The sequence below is a fragment of the Fusarium oxysporum genome, chromosome VIII (genome assembly GCF_013085055.1).
Source record: "Fusarium oxysporum Fo47 chromosome VIII, complete sequence".
NCBI classification, from domain to species: domain Eukaryota; kingdom Fungi; phylum Ascomycota; class Sordariomycetes; order Hypocreales; family Nectriaceae; genus Fusarium; species Fusarium oxysporum.
Window position 1 is genome coordinate 3,542,042 of NC_072847.1, and position 18,524 is coordinate 3,560,565.

The 18,524-nt window shown below is 46.7% G+C and overlaps 6 protein-coding genes across 6 annotated transcripts; 1 reads left to right on the forward strand and 5 right to left on the reverse strand.

Annotated features, from left to right (window-relative positions):
- Positions 1 to 784: 784 nt before the first annotated feature.
- On the reverse strand, positions 785 to 2,133 carry FOBCDRAFT_243052 (uncharacterized protein; the record flags this gene model as incomplete). The annotated part of the gene is made up of 4 exons (XM_059610508.1): positions 785 to 1,274; positions 1,351 to 1,718; positions 1,784 to 1,888; positions 1,963 to 2,133. 4 exons carry the CDS (start codon positions 2,131 to 2,133, stop codon positions 785 to 787), a joined length of 1,134 nt encoding a protein of 377 aa, XP_059465692.1.
- Positions 2,134 to 4,470: 2,337 nt separating this feature from the next.
- Positions 4,471 to 5,331, reverse strand: FOBCDRAFT_252613 (uncharacterized protein; the record flags this gene model as incomplete). Its single annotated transcript, XM_031187553.3, has 1 exon — positions 4,471 to 5,331. One exon carries the CDS (start codon positions 5,329 to 5,331, stop codon positions 4,498 to 4,500), a length of 834 nt encoding a protein of 277 aa, XP_031034818.3. The 3' UTR covers positions 4,471 to 4,497.
- A 1,447-nt stretch (positions 5,332 to 6,778) lies between these two features.
- Positions 6,779 to 7,621, forward strand: FOBCDRAFT_322505 (uncharacterized protein; the record flags this gene model as incomplete). Its single annotated transcript, XM_031187551.2, has 2 exons — positions 6,779 to 6,985; positions 7,148 to 7,621. 2 exons carry the CDS (start codon positions 6,779 to 6,781, stop codon positions 7,619 to 7,621), a joined length of 681 nt encoding a protein of 226 aa, XP_031034816.2.
- On the reverse strand, positions 7,558 to 10,592 carry FOBCDRAFT_230500 (uncharacterized protein). Its single transcript, XM_031187550.3, has 3 exons — positions 8,756 to 10,592; positions 8,337 to 8,698; positions 7,558 to 8,285 (listed from the first exon to the last, which is right to left on the reverse strand). Exons 1-3 carry the CDS (start codon positions 10,486 to 10,488, stop codon positions 7,756 to 7,758), a joined length of 2,625 nt encoding a protein of 874 aa, XP_031034815.2. The 5' UTR covers positions 10,489 to 10,592; the 3' UTR covers positions 7,558 to 7,755.
- A 1,004-nt stretch (positions 10,593 to 11,596) lies between these two features.
- Positions 11,597 to 13,651, reverse strand: FOBCDRAFT_205793 (uncharacterized protein; the record flags this gene model as incomplete). Its single annotated transcript, XM_054706657.2, has 6 exons — positions 11,597 to 12,280; positions 12,595 to 12,634; positions 12,711 to 12,848; positions 13,013 to 13,153; positions 13,272 to 13,437; positions 13,507 to 13,651. 6 exons carry the CDS (start codon positions 13,649 to 13,651, stop codon positions 11,597 to 11,599), a joined length of 1,314 nt encoding a protein of 437 aa, XP_054562632.2.
- A 1,718-nt stretch (positions 13,652 to 15,369) lies between these two features.
- Positions 15,370 to 17,714, reverse strand: FOBCDRAFT_278664 (fungal-specific transcription factor domain-containing protein; the record flags this gene model as incomplete). The annotated part of the gene is made up of 3 exons (XM_059611553.1): positions 15,370 to 16,722; positions 16,845 to 17,325; positions 17,434 to 17,714. The coding sequence occupies 3 exons, from the start codon at positions 17,712 to 17,714 to the stop codon at positions 15,370 to 15,372; spliced, it is 2,115 nt and encodes a 704-aa protein (XP_059465693.1).
- Between the last annotated feature and the right edge of the window lie 810 nt (positions 17,715 to 18,524).

Sequence of the window (18,524 nt, forward strand, 5' to 3'; positions counted from 1 at the left end):
CTGGACGAGATCCGCCGACTCCGTCAATCCTACCTGCAAAAGCAGATCTACTTCCACAGGCCGCCCTAGACAACCACCAACTAGCAACTAGGAACCATTGCACAGACATTCAATAGCTCTTAGGGTTTCGGATACATAATACAAACCGTTGTTATTTTACATGTTAGAAAACCCCGTCTTCGTGAAACAGGTCGCAGAGAGGCAGAATCTTTTCCATTACACCCCTCACTTGGCGCTCTCTGCCTGAAATGGGTGGTTGAAAGCTGCCGAGAAGCGTTGAAGAAGTCATCAAACCCCGTCTAAGCCACCTAAATGTATGAGAGTTGGTAAGAAGACTTGACATCGCTGTAACTCCTCTTGTTTAATTGCGGAGATTGTCCTTTGCTGTTTGTGTAGATTTCCAATTTTATCGATAGGTTAAACCGCCGTAATTGGTATTATATAACCCTTGAATAAGCCAGGGTACTCCATTTTAAGCTGGCCAAGGCATTGCAGCTTATACTCAGATTATATATCTACTCACAGCTAACTACAACTCTCACTTTAGCCCCCTGCATAGCATCGTATTGAATTACCTCTCTTCCCGCTATAGCCTCCCAATCGGTCTTGATGTCGACAAGACATGGCGCCCAAGGTCTCAGTCTCCTGACCATCTTCCTCCTATGGTGCTAGTCTATGTTATTTCCCTATGTAGGAGCTAGAGTCTCACTCTTTCAGCCGGGGAAAAGAGAGATTCTCTCCAATATTGCTCAAAAGTACTTTCATTAAGGCTCTATACCTCAACTTAACATACTTGCTGGATGAGTATTATTTCACTTGAATGACTCGTTCGGCATGGCTCGTGTGAAGTATCTCTCTTCTGCTCCATCGCCAGTTTATAGCTCCTCATGCGATTGCCTTTGGATAAGTCAGTCAATTCGTGTATTGTTCTAAGTCGCGACTCGGTCACAGTTGCTTCCTCAGCGGACCTCGTTGTCCGTAATATGGTGCCGAAAGTGCTGATTTGACTTGACCTATATCCACTATATTGTGGCATATCACTCGGGTAGCTGCTGCTGCTAGACTTGCCCTGTCGTCGCAGGTCGTCAATACGAATCTGGCCGGATTCCAGGCTGTTGAAAAGGGGCCTAAAGCTGGGTACACAAACAGTGACAATGGAGAGGCATTGGACCAGTTGTAAAGAGATAGCAGCTTCCCAGTACGCAAAGGTGAGATCGGTGGAAGAAAATGCCTTGTTGGATAGGTAGATTTGAACCGCAATTGCAGGTATTAAACTTTTCCGTCGTTGTTAGTGCCTTCTGCTACAGGCAAGCTAGACAGATCCATCACCATTGTGGGAGTAAAACATACAGGATTCGACTGCCAAAAACGCTTATAGCAAAAATCTTCTTAGACCATGGTATTTGGATTTTCAGAACGGTTTCGCAAAAGACAATAATGATACCAATATCCGTGGTGATATTCGTAATGGAATAATAAGTCCAGAAAGCGGTTCGGTCGATACATCTTCTATCATTGGCGTATATCCATGGCGTAGGTAGTTCACACTGAAAAAGATTGATGATAAGGGCAGACGCTCCCCATCCGCCAATGACGGCCTCAAAGCCAAGAACGATCCATCTCTGGCTTTCTCGGCTTATCATCCGGAGACAGACCGTGCATGATACCTTGCAACAGAAGACGGAGGCGACGAACATGGTGTTGGCCGCATATTGGCTCTATATTCATAGGCTCGGTCAGATCTTTAGCCCATGGCTCTGCGAACTGCAGCTGAGATACCTACCTTGAAGAATATGTCGATTTCGCTGGAGTCCAGCCTACTAGCTGGCTTTCCCAGTCCATTATCACACCCTATGATCGTAGCGATAGACTGCCCAATTGCAAGGGCCTGAAGCTTCGCGCATAAGCGCAGGATGGTTAGAGATCTTGCATCATGGACCGCGCTATTAGGCCTCTACATACAGTTGCAGCGATGGTAAAAATATCATCGACACTCAGGGTTTTTGTTATAAGGATCTTGGTTCCTATGCGGACAGAGCATGATAAGAGGAATATGACGAGAAACATCAATGTTAAGACCTTTATTAAGGGAGACTTGTTGGTATCGGTGATGACCTCTTGCGTAGGATGCATATTGGGCAAAGCGATTACTATCAAGGTGCGATGATAGAGAAATAGAACAGTTAAGCGAAAGGATTGAAAGAGTATAAATAACAAGGACAAATAATACAGAGGATTATTGCAGTTTTCCAAGGGTGATGAAGAAAACCATGGGTATTAAAACCTGAGGTTAGGGAGCATTGACGTGGAAGGGATCCAAGTGGCATCTTGAAAACGGCACAGGAAGGGCGCTGGGTAATATTATTGGCCTCGTTGGGACCTCACTTCAAGTACTCAACATACCATACCGTCTTCTGAAGGTAGCGCATTGGTTGCCAGTTACTCCTCACTTACGTGACTTGGCACAATTTATTGTCACTATCAATACCGAGGCTTGGGCGGCAGAGAGATGGCTGAAGATCATAGCTTATTCAGTAGGGGCCGTCCCCCCGCTAGGGCCGCTTCCTGCCAACCGCCCCTCCAACTACCAGTAAATGTGAAACAGGCGAAAGTTTATTGGCTCTTAAAGATGGACATCACAAGTCACGAAACGCCATTGGGGCCTGGTCAAGGTCAACAACAACCGCCCGGTAAGGACATAGTTAAGTAGTTCCATCAAGTGTACTGAATACATCGAATCTGTGATTGTGGCTTATACAGGTTTCACAGTTCGAATGAAGTCATACTGGCATAAAAGATGGCCAGAGGACATGCTTCGTTCGCCACAAGGCTGCAAGCTCAATTAATAACGAGTTCAGGCACATCGATAAGAGCCACATTTCCTCAGATGTCATCGCATTAGCCCCCTTCGATGACATTGTGACAAGCGTCTCCACTCTTATCGAATTATGGCTTTAGCGGAGTGATCTAGTTCCCCTGTTTGACACACACTAGTCTCGGGAGTTCGGCCAGATGCTTGGACGAGGTCTTATCGGTCGTTCCTGTTTCACCCGTGATATTTCCTTTTCTGTAGGCGGAAGGGCTCGCACTGACTCTTACAGTGAACAGCTTATCAGCCTTGACTAACCATGACATCAGACGATGTGGTGCTGCGAGCAGATAGGTAAAAATTGACTCAAATCGTCTTCCCCAAATTACACAGCTTCTCTTTATGGATTAATTATCGTCTTAAAATGTATTAGTCGCATAAACACTTCGTCTTTACTAATCAGCAAAATAAAACGGTGCTATTAGATACGCCTTGGAGTTAGCTCTACCAGACACGCGGTAATGGCATGGAAGCACGCAACATCAATATCTTTTGTGTAAGCTGTTAGTCATATAGAGTCGCTCGGAGTCAGATGATTGCCAAGTTTCTCTACAAAACATGTTGGTTCATGATGCCTGTTTTCCCTAGATCGGTCCCTTTCCCAGTATACCAGTACGACGGGGCACTGTTTTCAGTTGTGGCTTTGGGCACGGGCCCATTACGCGTCCAACAAGAAACCCACCATAACACTATGCGTTCCGCTGCTTTGGGCAATATTGACCAGGGCAAGCATCAAGGACTCCACCTTGTCGATCTGGCTAACTATGTTGATGAGAAAAGATCTTCAGAGTTTTGCAGCTTCGCCCTGACCAAGACCCTCCCTCACTTCCGTAGCTATGGCCGCGGGTGACTAGATATTATGGGCTTAATTGGATCGCCCACGTTGGACCTTATATGCTACATAGCATGAAATAAAATAATGCGCAGGGCCTTGCAGGATTTTGGAAGCACCAGATATGACAGGTGTTAGCTTGCATGTCCGAAAGCAGCACGTTGCATTAAAGGCCAAGATAGGAGCAACAAGGCCGTTGCAGGGGTTGGGGCAGCATGGATGCGGCACAGTAGTTCTCTCAAGCAAGGGTCAATGCGCAGAAGTATATGCCCGAACAGCGATGTGACGTGCCAACGTGGTGATTAAACTTGCATGTATGGCCTCCCCCACCCGAGACCATGGTTGGGGTCACATCTAGAATCTACGATCGAGAATGAAACGGTACAGACAAAGAGAAGCTATGTTTATTATAAGATTAACCCTATCATTTCGTCCATTCAGACGCCAATCTCCTAGTTCATGTACATATCCAGAATGTCCTCTCTGCTATCTCTGGCCTCTACTTCGAAAGACGTTCTCATACATACTGCGGAGATGCGGAGGAGTGATCTCAGACATCGTTGTGCAACCTGGTCTTTGGTGCCTCCTATATGCTGATTAGTGATATGTCATATAGGCTATCCTCCCCAGTGTTTAGCTCGGTCAGCCACCTTCCTCACCCAGCTTTACTGAGCTATAGGAAAGAGAAAAGGACACTAAAGGAAAAAAGGGAAAACAAAAAATATGTGGCGCTCATCCCTACTGCCGGCTGTTGGTTTGACATTTCGCGCCTCAATGTACATTGAATAACCGGACGTTATCTCCGCAACGACCCTCCATGTAACAAGACCCCTGACCGCGACTCCACCATCATCTCTTCCACATACTGCCGGGACGTATGGGCAAGGTAATTCTGCATGAGAGGGCAGTTACACCCCGATTGCTGTAAGATTTGCATCTTAAGCTCACATACCTCGAGGGATAATTCGGCTACGCAAGTGGAAAGCTCGCGGCGGATACGTGCTAGTTCATGCGTGCGAGACGTGAGACTTGATACCTCTTCCCTCTGCTGGATACGAGACTTAGACGCTCTGATGCGATTTTGTTCTTGGACTTTCTTAACGCGATCGCTGCTCTGTTGGGTTGATTGACTGCTGCTGCTGCTGCTGCTGCTGTCACTCCCTGTGCGACAAGGAGTAGACTGTATGTTGTTCTTCGGCCCTGGATTAAGGTTTTCATGTTTGAAATACCTTTGTCTAGCAGGTTCACAAATCGAAAGATCCTCAGGATCATGATTCTGCTGCGGGTTCGGATATTCTGCCGCCAAGGGAAGGGACGAATGAACTTGGGGAGCAGACAATTCCTTTGTAACTATATGCGTAGGGATTGACAGTGGACTGGAGTACTCCGTGGTAAAATCAAAACCATTCCACGAATAGGTAGAGTCGAGCGTAGGGTTGACAGAATTCCAAGGCATCATTGAGTTGGCATCGTCATTATAGACAGAGCTTTCGCATAGAGGATTAGCATGCGTGCAGACGCAATTTATCATGCGGTTTCCATCTCCTGGTGTACCAAGCGGGATTGAATGATTTCGTGACCACCAATCCCCCAATGTATAAAGATGGACATAGGTTGAGTTGTTTTCCATGGCATTGAAAGATGTTCGAGGCGAGGGATCAAATAATATGTAACCTGCAAGAGGCCCATCTGGTGAAATGCCTCAAATCTTTTTGATGGCTGTCTTTCTGTACTGATAGATGAAGTGATATGTAATGGAGAACTATATAGTAAAAGCCCAAGAGTATAGGCGGCAAAAGATGATAACATAGCGATTCTCGCAAGTCGTTGCAAACAAAATAACTCGCGCTACATAACCGTTTTCAATTAAGACTCAGGAAAACCGACAAGTGAGTCCTTTTAACTGCTTATGCATACGAGGAGCCTAACTCACCATGTACCAGGAGAACGGTGCCACGGAAATAAGGATGCTAGTATGTCACCTCCAGACTAGGAAAACAAATCGTGCGCTTGCATGCGTAGCTGAAACTGCCCACACTAATTTCTGACCAGTCCTAACTGCGTATGGTTTTGAACAGATGATCGCAGGCACCATCATGGGTTGTACACCATGAATTCTGCAGGTGTTCAAAAAGGGTAATTAGAACCCCGTCCTATTGGCCAGTCAATTATGCAAACGGCTAGTTATGCAGTTAAAAGGGAGGGACTGGATGGTTGCTTTGCAGGGTTAGGATAGTTCAAGAGGGCTAATATGTAATCATCCTACTGCGATAAGGGGTTAGATGGGGCAGCCACAGTGATTCAAGTGCATCCGTCGTATTCGGTTTATAATCCACTCGATCTGATTTTCCCAACAGAGGTTTAACAAGTAACGTTAAACAGTGAACCCATTACCTAATTGGAGGTGGGGCAAGTTTCGCGAACGATGCAACAAAGAATACCGCATCGGAGAGACCTGCGTATTGAAGCTTGTTTATGGACGGCAAGGTGAAGCAAAGAAATGTAAAATATACAGTTAAATGACGAAGAAGGAAAGCCGAGGTAGAAGGACGACCGAAAGAATGGCTCAGCTTCATGATTGGAAACTTTTGGCCCGCCTTGAAAGATGTAAAGTTCCCTGAAGGGTGAAATTTAGAGACTGCGCGATCCAGCATTGCCGGTCCATTCTCTTGCCCATCGATTCAGACGGTCTTACTGAAAGGCATGATGACCTATCATGAACAGTGCTGTTCGAAAGATATGCAGTCAGGCATCAGACGCGACCTAAAGACAACAGCAATCATCTATCACGTCTCTAAAAACCTCAGCTGGAATAAAAAAACACGGGAAAACTGTGGCTTAAACCTCCTTGTCATTCAATGGTTCGCCTAACGCAGCCGCTGGTACTGCTTAGTTTCCCACGTTTATGGAAAGGAGGGTAGGGAATAATGACAGACCCAGAGGCAACGCTAAAGATGCCGATACGATGTCTTGTTGAGCGAATACAGTAGAGTTTTACCTATCAAGCCGTACGTTTTTCATGCTTAGATAATGAAATAGATTTGCCGGCTGATGCTGAACGGCGTGAGCCTCATTTGATGGTTGCGACTGCGAACGCCATTCTCAAGCGGCTGAGGACTGTGAAACTCGATCGCTCACAAGCGGCATCCGAGAGTCTACCAGATTACAATAACGCTGTCGAATTTCCCGATAACACTAGCGATGTTCCCGGTTCACCCGTCTCTTCAATCGAGGTGCTCCAGGATGCGCCCACGACTTCCTCACTCGACCTCTCAGCGGGATCTGTTCTCATGGGGGGAGCTTTGAGTCACTACACCAACACGAACGATACCGCAATAACCGACTCGTAAATATCCGCTAGACAGAGCACTTCCTCTCCCATTTGATTGATGGAGACAAACGTCCCAATTGAAGATTCGCTGTCGAAGCTCACGTGGGATGGCTAGAAGCAACTCCGCGATGACGCCGATAAGAACTTGCAACAAGCACAATTTGCACACTCGAATGCAAGTTCTACTCTGGCCAAGCTCCAGGGCAAGCAGGAAGAAGCTTTTGAAGCAGCGCGCTATGCCAGCGAGGCATACGCCAAAGGCCTCCATGATGAACTAGATCCGCATTACTTCCAGACGGACGACGATAGACCTCCCCACAAGCGCCGACGCAGCACAACTATTGATCATGCCAAAAGGGATCACTATGTGCACCTGAAAGAGACCTCTCAACACTGCCACAATGCCCTTATTTCCCGGTCGACATTTCACAAGTGCTCTCGTTGCTCGTCCCATCATGGGCATCGGAAGAGGAAATGGTCGACCGCTTCTTCCCCGCCACAGTCGCATGCGTTTGTCTTCGCTGCGCCTATCCTGTGCAGATACCTGTTGACCCGTGCCATTCCCGTTCGTAGTTACACCAAGGAATGACGAGCAAGCAACAAGTTATAACCAAGCGGGTAGCTCAACCTTATTCCGAAGGTTACATCAAAACTTGAGATCAAGGCACCCCCGAAGAGTATCCCTTTGGACATTCCCGCGAAGTATCAATGTGCTAACATCTTTTAGATATACCATTTTTGAAACTCAGGCTTTCCTACCGCATCCTCCTGAACCCCGAAACTAAGATGCCCAATCTCATTGACATCCACCTCATCTTTAAGCTCGTTATAGAAGAAGTCTTCCATTCTCACAACTCCCCATTTGACCTTGCTCTCTGCAATTCTCGCATAGATCAACAATGTCCGCCTATCGTCACCTTCTTCTTCCCTATGATGAGGATAGACTGTCAGCTCCATGTCAGTCTCACGCCCGGAAGTATCCGTCTTTACACTACAGTCAGAAATATCGACCTTGGAGGCTTTAGAGGCATGACAGGCTGCAGCAATTGCGAGAGAGTTGCTTCCCACAATGACCATGTCACCTGGCAGTCTTCGCATTGAAAGCAGCAAGGGGACACTGATGACGACTGCGAAGACCACAATCGCTACCATGATTGCGATCGTGGAGTATCCCACAGCGATAAAGCCAAACCCCGAGAGGCCCATCGAGTTGGCACTTGTCGTCGGGCTGCCCATGATCGAGCCATAGAAGCCTGAAAGTGTCAGTTCAGGGTCCGGTCACTAAGAAACAGAGGACACCTTACCTCCATCAGCCATAAACAAATAGCAAGAACTAGACGCCAGCCAATGAAGCAAGACACTTGCGAGGATGCACGGTACCCCCCATCTATAGGGCAGTTGAAGTCGGTACGTCGAGACCTGGTCCCCTTGAGGCTCCGTTACTCGAAGTGGACGGTACTCCGTGCTCATCTGGGCCCATTCCTTGGCCATGAATATCTTGGTGATCAAAGAGTTGAACTGCAAGTATGATATCGAAAGAATGAGTTGCGGGATGTTGGCAAGGAGGACCAAGCGAACAAAGTCGCCGGTAAACTGGTTCGATAAACCCAGGCTCCCATCCAGGGTGACGAAATTATTGATGCCGCTGCTACCGAAGGCTCCAGATCTGAGAAATTGTCAGTATGAATCGCTACTTTGTCAGAAACAGGTCAATGATATATACGCTTGGAATTTGCCGCCGGTGGCTTGGTAGAAGTAGTATATAGCAGCGATCAGCACAGCCAGGAGTATGGCATACGTTCTGAGCCACACATTGATAGGAAGAGCCCGAAAGAAGCGCCGCCTTTGGGCTTTCCATTGACGCGCTTGTGGGGCGAGGAACTCGTGCTCGACATCGCCGTGGAGCATCTCAACGCCGTATGCTTCTCTACGGTAGCCCTTGTATCTCCTCGATGCTCCCAAGAGCCTGTCCCAGGTGAACTGAACGTCTCGCATCTCCAGCGTACACATGCGAGTGGTTGTCGGATCAGGCCGACAGATCAGCGACTTGATAGCATCGCCTGGTGTCACCAGCAGATCTCCCGTGCCGTTCGAAACATACCGGACCATGACGAAGATGCACTGAGAAAGCTTGACGAGCACACAGAGAAGTGCCACTAGAAGAAGTAGGTTTGGCACGCCAATCTTGCACTGTTGCTCCTCTTTCTCTGCCAGGCAGTACGACACATTCAAAGTGTTGTAACTGACGTCAAAGCCACCACGCATCTGTGCCTTGAGAATGTTTTTCTCTAGTGACTTGGGGCCCCAGAAAGAGAAGCTCCAGGTGGAACCGCTAGTATCGTTCTTTGGGTCGACCTCGGAAGGGCTCTCAACCACGATTTGGTCGAATCCCAGGCTGGTTTTGCACGTATTGTGACATTTGCCGTTATCGAATGCTGTCGCAATCTGGCAATACTCATAGTACCAGAGTGAATTCGTCTCTTTGGCAGGAATCATATCGTCCCAAAATTTGTCGTCTACGTTCGTCATGTTGGGAAAAACCTCATCGCGCTTCCAGCCAGATGTGCCAGATTCACTTGCATTGACCACCAGCAGTACGCTTCGGTAACCCTTTAGCCCAGTGCCCTTGTCGCAGTATAGGAAATTGGAACGGCAGTCGGCGGGATCAAGCCGCTGCCACGATGTGCTCGCCTCGCTAGCCGCTCTCGAGATATTCAAGCTCTCTTCGGACGTTTTGTTCATCCATGTCACCGGATCGATGATGCCGCCTGACATGTCTCCATTTGTGCCGTTACCAAAAAGACCATCTTTACAGAGTTCTTTACTCAAGCTACTGCTACAATCGTTCGGCACAGCAGTATTCCACAGGCTTGCACCAGGTTCATAGTACTGGGCGCCTTTGACGAAACTCTCGGCTGCAATCGTCATTCCGAAACCAGACCGAACTTCTGCAGCCTGAAATACAAGCGAGTTAAAGAAAAGGTGAATAGGAACGGAGCTGCAGGCCAAGATGAGCCAGCAGGTAAACTTGACAGGCCCAAGGTAGAGAAAGTTGCGCATTGACGGGGCTCCAATGTTGACCCAACCGGAGCGAGCATGGGCGCGGTCGAGTTCAACTCGGGATGGTGCATTGAGAATCTGCATGAAGTAGTTAGATGAGGCCAGTATCAGAGTACTGAAGACGTTGAGAAGCAGGTGTAGGAACAGGTTGATCGTCTTGGATTGGGAGCAAGGGCCTTGGTAGAGGATCCAGGCGGCGTTCAAGCCGCGTGCGCGGACACAACCATAAATCAGGACGATGAGGTGGAGGACAGCGAAGACGAGGAGGAGGACAGTATTGAGCCAAGCCAGTCGAGCCCAGGCTGGTCGTGGAACGGTGCGGCGAGCCCGTGTCGAGCCACGGCGTGCCGCTATGATCGCTGGGCGCCTAAGAAGCGACGTCGTGCTGCCGGACATTGGGATGGGGCTTTGTTTTGGCTGAATCAAGCGAAAGACGCGATATAAATTGACATTTTAGTGGGCAAGAGCTGGGAGGCGCAGTCACTGTAACGAATTGACGCGGTGTCAGCAATCCAATCGTCAAAAAGAAATTGCGTCAGCTGGTGACTGGGGCCTAATAGATACATGGGTCCATACACTCACGGGATTGGTGAGGTTTGAGAGCCCCACGCGAGCAACCTAGCAAGCTAGGTTGGGCACAATAGTGTAACACAGCCTGTTAAACCCGTGGCATTATGTAATTAAGATAAATTACATAATCCTGCAAGGGGTTTAGCCTAAATAAGCCTTAATTTAAGAGGATATTAATTATATTACTAAAAGAAGTCTTAAAAAAGGGGTAATAATAAGAGTTTTATATTTAGCTTTTTAGTAATTATATTTTTTAAATAAATATATACTTAGCTTTAGTTAGTATTTAATAGAATTATAAGCTTAATACTTATTAATAAGTAATATATTATAATTAGTTAATAAAAAATTAGCTATTTTCTTTATAAAATATAATTATGAAAAAAATCCTTAAGAATTTAAATTAAGAATAAATTAAATTATTATTTATTTTTTTAAATTAAATAATATTTATAACTTTAAGACCTAATTATTTTATATTAAGTATAATCTATTAAGGTAAAAGATAAGATTTAATTAATAAAATAAATTAATAATATAAATACTTTATTATAAGAATTAAAGGCTATTATAAAATAGAAAAAGAAAAGTAAAAGGGAAAAAAAAAGAAAAAAAAAAAGGAAAATTAAAAAAAAGGTTTTTATATTTAAGGAAAAATTATAAATATTAGCTAACTAAGGCTAGCTTAGTAGTTAGAAATTACTAAAGATATTAATTAAATAATTAATAGTCTTAAAGTTATTTTTTTTTTAACTAATTATAATTAAAAAAGTAAATAGTAAATTAATAAAATAAATATTAAAAATAATAACTTATATATAATATAATATCCTTTAATATAAATACTAAGATTTATTTTCTTAATAGCCTTAAGTACGTAATAGCCGCGATGGTGTAAATAAACTTTGGCAAACAGGTACACCGGAGAACCTCTTTATTTCTGCGCCAAGAGCTTCTTTACCTGACCCAATTGTCCTGCCAACTTTTCAATTGACTTGGCCTGGGGGGAAACGATGAAGTCTGGACGCACCAGTACGTAGCGCGTTGAGGAATGAAATCGCCTTCGGAAGGACGCCGGATCGTAGCCTCTGAGTAACGAGACGCTCATCTTCTCCAGATCATCAGGCCGGCAAGGGAATAGTTCTGAGATCCACGGAGCTGCGACTGAGTTACAGGGTAATTTATCATCGCGCAAAATAACGACGTTCTCGGCTAAGATGTTAGGAGGTAGCTCTCCGGAGTCAATAACCTGTTTTAATTCCGATGCTTCCTGGGCTGTAACCGAGCCCAGAACGAGGACGGTGAGGATAGAGGTTGACTCCCTGAAGATGTGGTCTGAGAGCAGGATCGTGCCGTCGGCCATCTTGAACCAGATCTGAGCAGTCTTGCCAGCGCCGTGCTGGTCTGTCAGAAAGAAGCCGCGGTCAAGGCCAGCGTACCCGTCATTATCCATCAAGGCTCTCCGAGCGATGCAGTCTCTTAATCGCGGCAGATATCCTAGGGCGCTCCCCAAAACACTCAAAAATGCTGCGATATATCCCAACTTGTTGGAGAGTAAGAGCCCGTTTCTCATGGTCATGGTCATGGCATCGTCGACTAACTTTCGTCGCTCAAGCGCCTAATCATCGAGCAGCTTGTGAGGTTGAAGCGATAATCTAGTGCACAAACTCTCATCGCATAGCAGCACAAGTCACCACGAAAGCGCATGGGAATCCCCAATGCCCTTGGCGATTCCTTGAGCTCCAAAAGGGGGGGAAACGTGCGCAGCGTCCCCTATCAAGATGGTTCGATTGTGAGACCATTGGTTGGTTACCCTGTGGCTGAAGCTATCATGCAATACGCTCTATGACCCCTCAGGGTCACTGAGATATAAGGATAGGGGGAGAATTAGCATGGGATTAATTCTTACTATGCGGGAGCACATCGCAATACCTCAACACAATCCCAGGGAATCGAACAGGTCCTTCGGGTTCTATTCCCTGATGTCGTGATATCTATTAGTACAGGTTTCCTTCCGGACTTTAGGTACCGTACAAACTCAAGCATACCTAAATCGAGCTGCAGGAATAGTCAGGTGTGGCTCCATCCTCGCCTCCAGCTGTTTCAACGCATCTTGTTCCGCTTCCTCCCAGAAGGTTTCAGAAGTTAGTTCATATTCGAACATAGGTTGTGCTAGTTTCACCCATCTTCAAAAGGGAATAGTGGATAAATTGATTATGCAGACCTCCAATATCTTCCGTCAGCGGAACCAAACCTGCCTGTTGCAACGGGCATGACTGGGGTGGGATTTAGACGTGAAGTACTCCTAATGATCGCAACCGCTATATCGCGGCATGGTTAAGGAACTTACTGGAAACCCTCCGGCCAGAATATTTCCCAAACTTCCTCGGGTTCGTACCCCAGCTTCCACAGTGGAAAGTATGGATGAGATTTAGGGGTGGGAATGGTGATACGCAGGTTCGCTGCGACCCATTTCGCGGCGTAGTGGATCCTGGCCTCTTGTCAGATCCGGTGGATGCAGAATACATGTTGGGCGTATACTAACTTTCCTTCTGCCTGTTCTACTCCCCGTGGCTCCAGGAATTCCTTGCGTACGATTCCTCGCTTACCATCGGCGCCAACAAAATATTTCCCACTCAAAGTCGGTTAAAGTTTCGTCACCGGTAGTGAAGGGTACCTCTATAGAATCCACTCCCTTGCGACACGACGTAACGGCGCACTCGGTTCTGAGCTGGGCATACTCCGAAGACTGGAGGAGGCTCCGCAGTTCTTCCTCTGTTGAGTAATTGGCTTAGTAACGAAGGCATCGGACACCGTAGCTGTTATGCAATGGTATTTACTTACCTAGGCGGGGCTGTAGGATTAATGTGGCACCCGGTAGGCTTTGATTGTGGTAGTCGGAATAACTGTCCACGCTGAGAAAGGGTTTGTTGTTGAACGAATCCCGATGGAAGTGAATCGCCTTCAGGGCTGACACGAAGTAAGGCATGTCATCTAAGCAGTGAGGACTATGGAGATGGGGACGTGGTACTCAACCTATTTTGTCTAAACCCAGACAACTTGCTTGACCTGATCTCGAGCAACTCCATAATGCGGTGGCTGTCACCAGCAAGAGCGATGCCGCGAGGGTCCTGGCATATGTCGCGGTTCTTCTCGAGGATAACAGGCTGGTGAAGGTTCAAATATTGTCAGTGCTTGACCATGTGAATCGCAAAATAGCATGGAATAAAGTAAAAGGAATGACAGACACTGACTTTGTAGTACGAGAGCGCGAAAGGGCAAGGCCGCTTGGGCCCGCACCAACGATGATTACATCTGTTGTCTCCATTTCCACACTTGGTCACTAATCTTGTGCGTACCAAACAAACACGATGGAGCCGTTCCCTCGTTGATGTTTTAACTCCGCAAATACTGCCTGTAACCAAAGGTGCTCGACGACCGATCGTATGATGCTTCGACTGATTCTCAGCATGCAGTAACGAAGATATTCCACGGAGGAACCTTTTACGGCACGATGCGGAGCATCTTAGGTTGTCGGAGGACCTAAAGAATTCAACCTACGGAGGAAGCTTTCACAAGTTTAGCCTTAGCGATCAAGCCACTGAAAGAGACCGACTAAAAAGACTGAGGTTGATTATATCGATACTTTATGGTCGGCTTCCCTTACTTTTAGAGTCTCATCCGGCCTTGATAGGGGCTATAACTCAGTTGGCCATACAATGCAGTACTCACCTGTCGAACGTACCCATCTCTCGAACACCTAGAAAAAATGCAACTTTCCAGCATCCTAGAAAAAATGAGGAAAGGTCGTAAGAAAGCAGGGGAGACAATGATCGTGAATCTAGATCAAGGATGTATTCAATAATTGATCTTCCCTCAAGCTCCGTAAACTTGCCCGAATTTGACATGACATCTTGTCGTAAATGCCGACGGCCAGGTCGACGAACTAGGTCACTAAAACCAATCTTATAAATACTAGCAGTGGTTCGTATGCTTAGAGTTGGGTTTTGCTACCAAACATGTAACTTACGCAGTACTTGAATATCTTTGATCTTAGAAGTCATTGTGGATTAAGGAGCAAATTTCTGTTGAGGGACGAATGTCTCGTTGACGCTTGGTGTGGCACACATCTAACATATAAGTAGAATATCGCAATCATATCATACATATAGTTATGCTCATAGTGGTATAGCAAAGGGTACCAGGGCTACCTCCCTAGCATTGATTACTGCTAATAATATAAGCAGGGGTCTTGACACATTCTATTTAGAATACCTAACTATAGCAAATAACAGCGATATGCAACCTCTCGCGGCAGCAGCGGCACAGTTTGAGATTAAATGCGACGCTACGGACATGCTAAACCAATCCAGTGTATGAATTCCGATGACCTTGGCAGCGATTCAACCAGTGATTATGCAGCCCAAAAAGCTCTTCACAAAACACACGGCGAACACTACGAGCGTAAGGACTGACTGGCTGGAGACAAACGATTACTGTCTTCGGGCGTTTATACTGAAATTCTGCTATAAGTCATATTCATAATGAGTTCTTTACAATATCCAATGGGACAGGAACACGCTACCAGACTTTGAAGTGCTTTTGTTCGGTCAAGAGATGCCCTTTCTCCAGATATCTGGTCGCTACCCCCATGTTGAGCGCCTCCAAAATAACACTCTTTGCTCAAACGCCAACCATACACGCTTGTTACTGTTGTCGAGCCTCCTCAGGCGGGAACTGCAGCCACTGGCCTAGATCAATCTCGGTGCCAGTGACGGTGTTCCAGTCAATGACTTCTTGCTCTATCGAAGATGTGAGATCCGCGAAGCTGGTCTCCTTGGATATGGCGACGGCCGAAGGTGTAGGACTACCCTTGGCCAAGTCGAGGTTTAGCTCTGCCAGCAGAGTTTGCCTGCCAGAATCGGTCTCGGTAAATTCGAGGTCTTGGTTGGTGACGCCTATGGCGGCTAGCTCGTTGACGTCGACGCCAAGCTTGCGCAGCGCGGCGTCTAGGAAGCCAACGATATCGTCTGCAGCAACGTATATCTCGCGAAGCTGCTCCATCACGCACATACACTGCTGGAACCCGCGGGCTGCAAGAACACGGGCCTGCGGAGCAGCGTTTCTCATCTCAAGGAGTTGCATCATCATGGCGGGCAGGATTACTGTCACACCAGTGACGGGGAGGAACCTGTCAAGTCCGAGATGGTGTAGCTCCGATGCCATCCGTGTAATATATATAGTGGCGTTCCGAACATGTAGACGGGATACGCCTTGGACTACGCTCGGGCTAGTCATGACCTGGGTGGGCGACGGTGGCAAGAGCTGCGGACGATGCAAGGTCAAGTCTATGGTGTAGTACAACATGTGTAACAAGGTTCGCTGAACCGCGATAGTCGCATTACTGTTCTTTATATCGAGCCGAATTAGAGGGGTGTACCGGCAACAGGGAGGTAAGGCCTCAGCCCAAGCCAAAAGTTCAAGCTTGATAGATAGGAAACATTCCATATTATCAAGCTTCTTCTTTGGTAATAGCATAGAGGTGCTGTTAGTAGTGTTTTCTGGAATGACCTTATTCCGCATATCGTCTGAATACATAGAATTTAGCACATGGCCGATGCAGATGCACAGCTGAACTTTTGCAATAAATAAGTCCGCAAGCTCGTGCTGCATCGTAAGATCTCGGACGACGGCGCATTGTCTTGGAAGAATATTATCATCCTGAGGAAAGACCTCAATGTCAAAGTCGCTCTCCTCCAGCATCGGAACATCGAAATCCTTGTCGTGTATACGGCTAGGCTGCCGCATACCTAGAGCGATAAGGCGATCACGCATGAAGCATGACCACCATATTCGTTTATACAGCTTCTGTCTGGCTGATGACATACTCGTGGTGCTCGGATCTCGATGGAGGCACAGGGTGTATGCCAGCGATATGGCCACACCTATCCAATGCCAGGCGCCTTTCTTGTCTTCTGATGTCTCGTACCAGTATGTCATCAGGAGAAGAGCCTGCACAACCACCAACTGATTCGGTTCGCAGTCGAAATCATACAGCAACTACAAAGTCATTTTGTCAGCCCCTGAAACTCTGGAATGAGAGATGGTCTACTTGCTCTGGTCTTCTGGAAGAATGACTTCCTCGCAGCTTTGCGGTTTGCATAGCCGGCCTCCAGCAGAACCTCTATATCGACAAATGCCGTGGCAGCAAACATGACGGCCTGGTACATCAGCAGGCTGACCTTTTCGGCCCGGCCATCGCCGGCATTTATGGCGTTCAGGAATGGAAACAACTCCAGAGGCATATACGGGTTGACATATTCCACGTAGGCTTGGAGCAAAGCACTCTGTAACGGCACACTTGGCACCGACAGAGCGCCCTTGGACCGGAGATATCTTACATCTTCAGCGGCAACCTTTGTGGGAAGAGGCTTGAAACCTGGGGGCACCTGGTCGCCGAGGCTTGGTACACCATGCTTGATTGCTTCCTTGGTTGCGGCCGCTTCGTTTGATACCTTAGTTGCAGCAAGGCCAGTAAATGAACCGATAGAAGCATCTGTCGACTTTGGAACTTCTGCAACGCCGTTGAGGTTTATTACACTGGCAACAGGGCGGTTTTGCACTTCCGCTCCCGTGACTTTGTTGGCGACGAAGACGTGGTTTCTGGGGGTGAAGAAATGTCAGCCATCAACTCTTTTAAATGTAACGCTCCCTTATTGTCATTGCCTGCGAATGTATAAGGGAACTGGGAGATGGATGGCAAGAACTCACGTTTGCCAGCGAGTTTCTTGGATACTGCACTCCATCTTATCCCATCTGCAATTTCGACATGGCGAGCCGTACACGACGTCACAGCGCACTTTGCGAGCTCGACAGTATTTGCATGCCCAAGCTGCCCGCTTCTTGACTTTGGCGGGCGCCAAGTGTCTCTTGCCGTGTTTTGATGAGATGATGCTCTTGCTGCTGTGAATATTTGTCTCTGTTTTGTCTTCAGTTGCGATTCCTTTAATCGCTGCCTTGGCAGGAATTGCGGAAAGCTCGCAACTACTCATGTTTAGGCGTGATAATGCGTATGCTGAAGTTCCAGAAATGGCGGCGAGCTGCGGGCTAAAAGAAAGTATGACTGCGTTGTAAATTGCAATTCGCCGAGTTGACTCGGTTTCGAGAGCCCTGGTTCAAAGAGCTGCAGATAATTATCCCCGAATTGTAGATATATGCCGCTGAGTAAGAGGCGTGCTGAGGTAGGCCGAGATCCATCCCACCACCAAGTCACGTACAGTTAGCGGCCATCTAGCGTGACAGCCCAAACTTTGTTCATAAGTCATGACATTGACACCATCCCGATGATAACCTCTAGAATTAGCCGGCAGATTTACCCCTCATTCTTTTCCCTGGCGTCGGAATAATTGGCGACGCACAGTTAAGGCGACGCCTGTCGATGACCCTCGTTTTCGGTGGAGCTTGCGAGGTGCCCGGAGGAATATCACAGTTCCCCGTAGCCTTAAGTGGTTCTAGGAAGAACTTCTGTTCCTTGCTTCTCGGGCATATCATGATGGGAACGCGAAGGGAGGCTAGCTATGTATCCTTAGCTATGTTATAGGCAATAATATATTATGCTATTTATATTAGCTATTAGAAGAATATAGGTATTAATTCTACTTTCCTAAGGCTTTTAATATATTTACTATTATTAGGTTAATATTTATATACCTAGATATTATTAGGCAAGGAGAAGGTCTTAAACTTACCATATTTAAATAGAGAGATTATATAAAATATAAAGTTAGTAAAAAATCTTATATAAAAGCTAATTAAGATATTAAGTTAAATAAGTTAGAGGATATTACTAATTTACTTTTTTT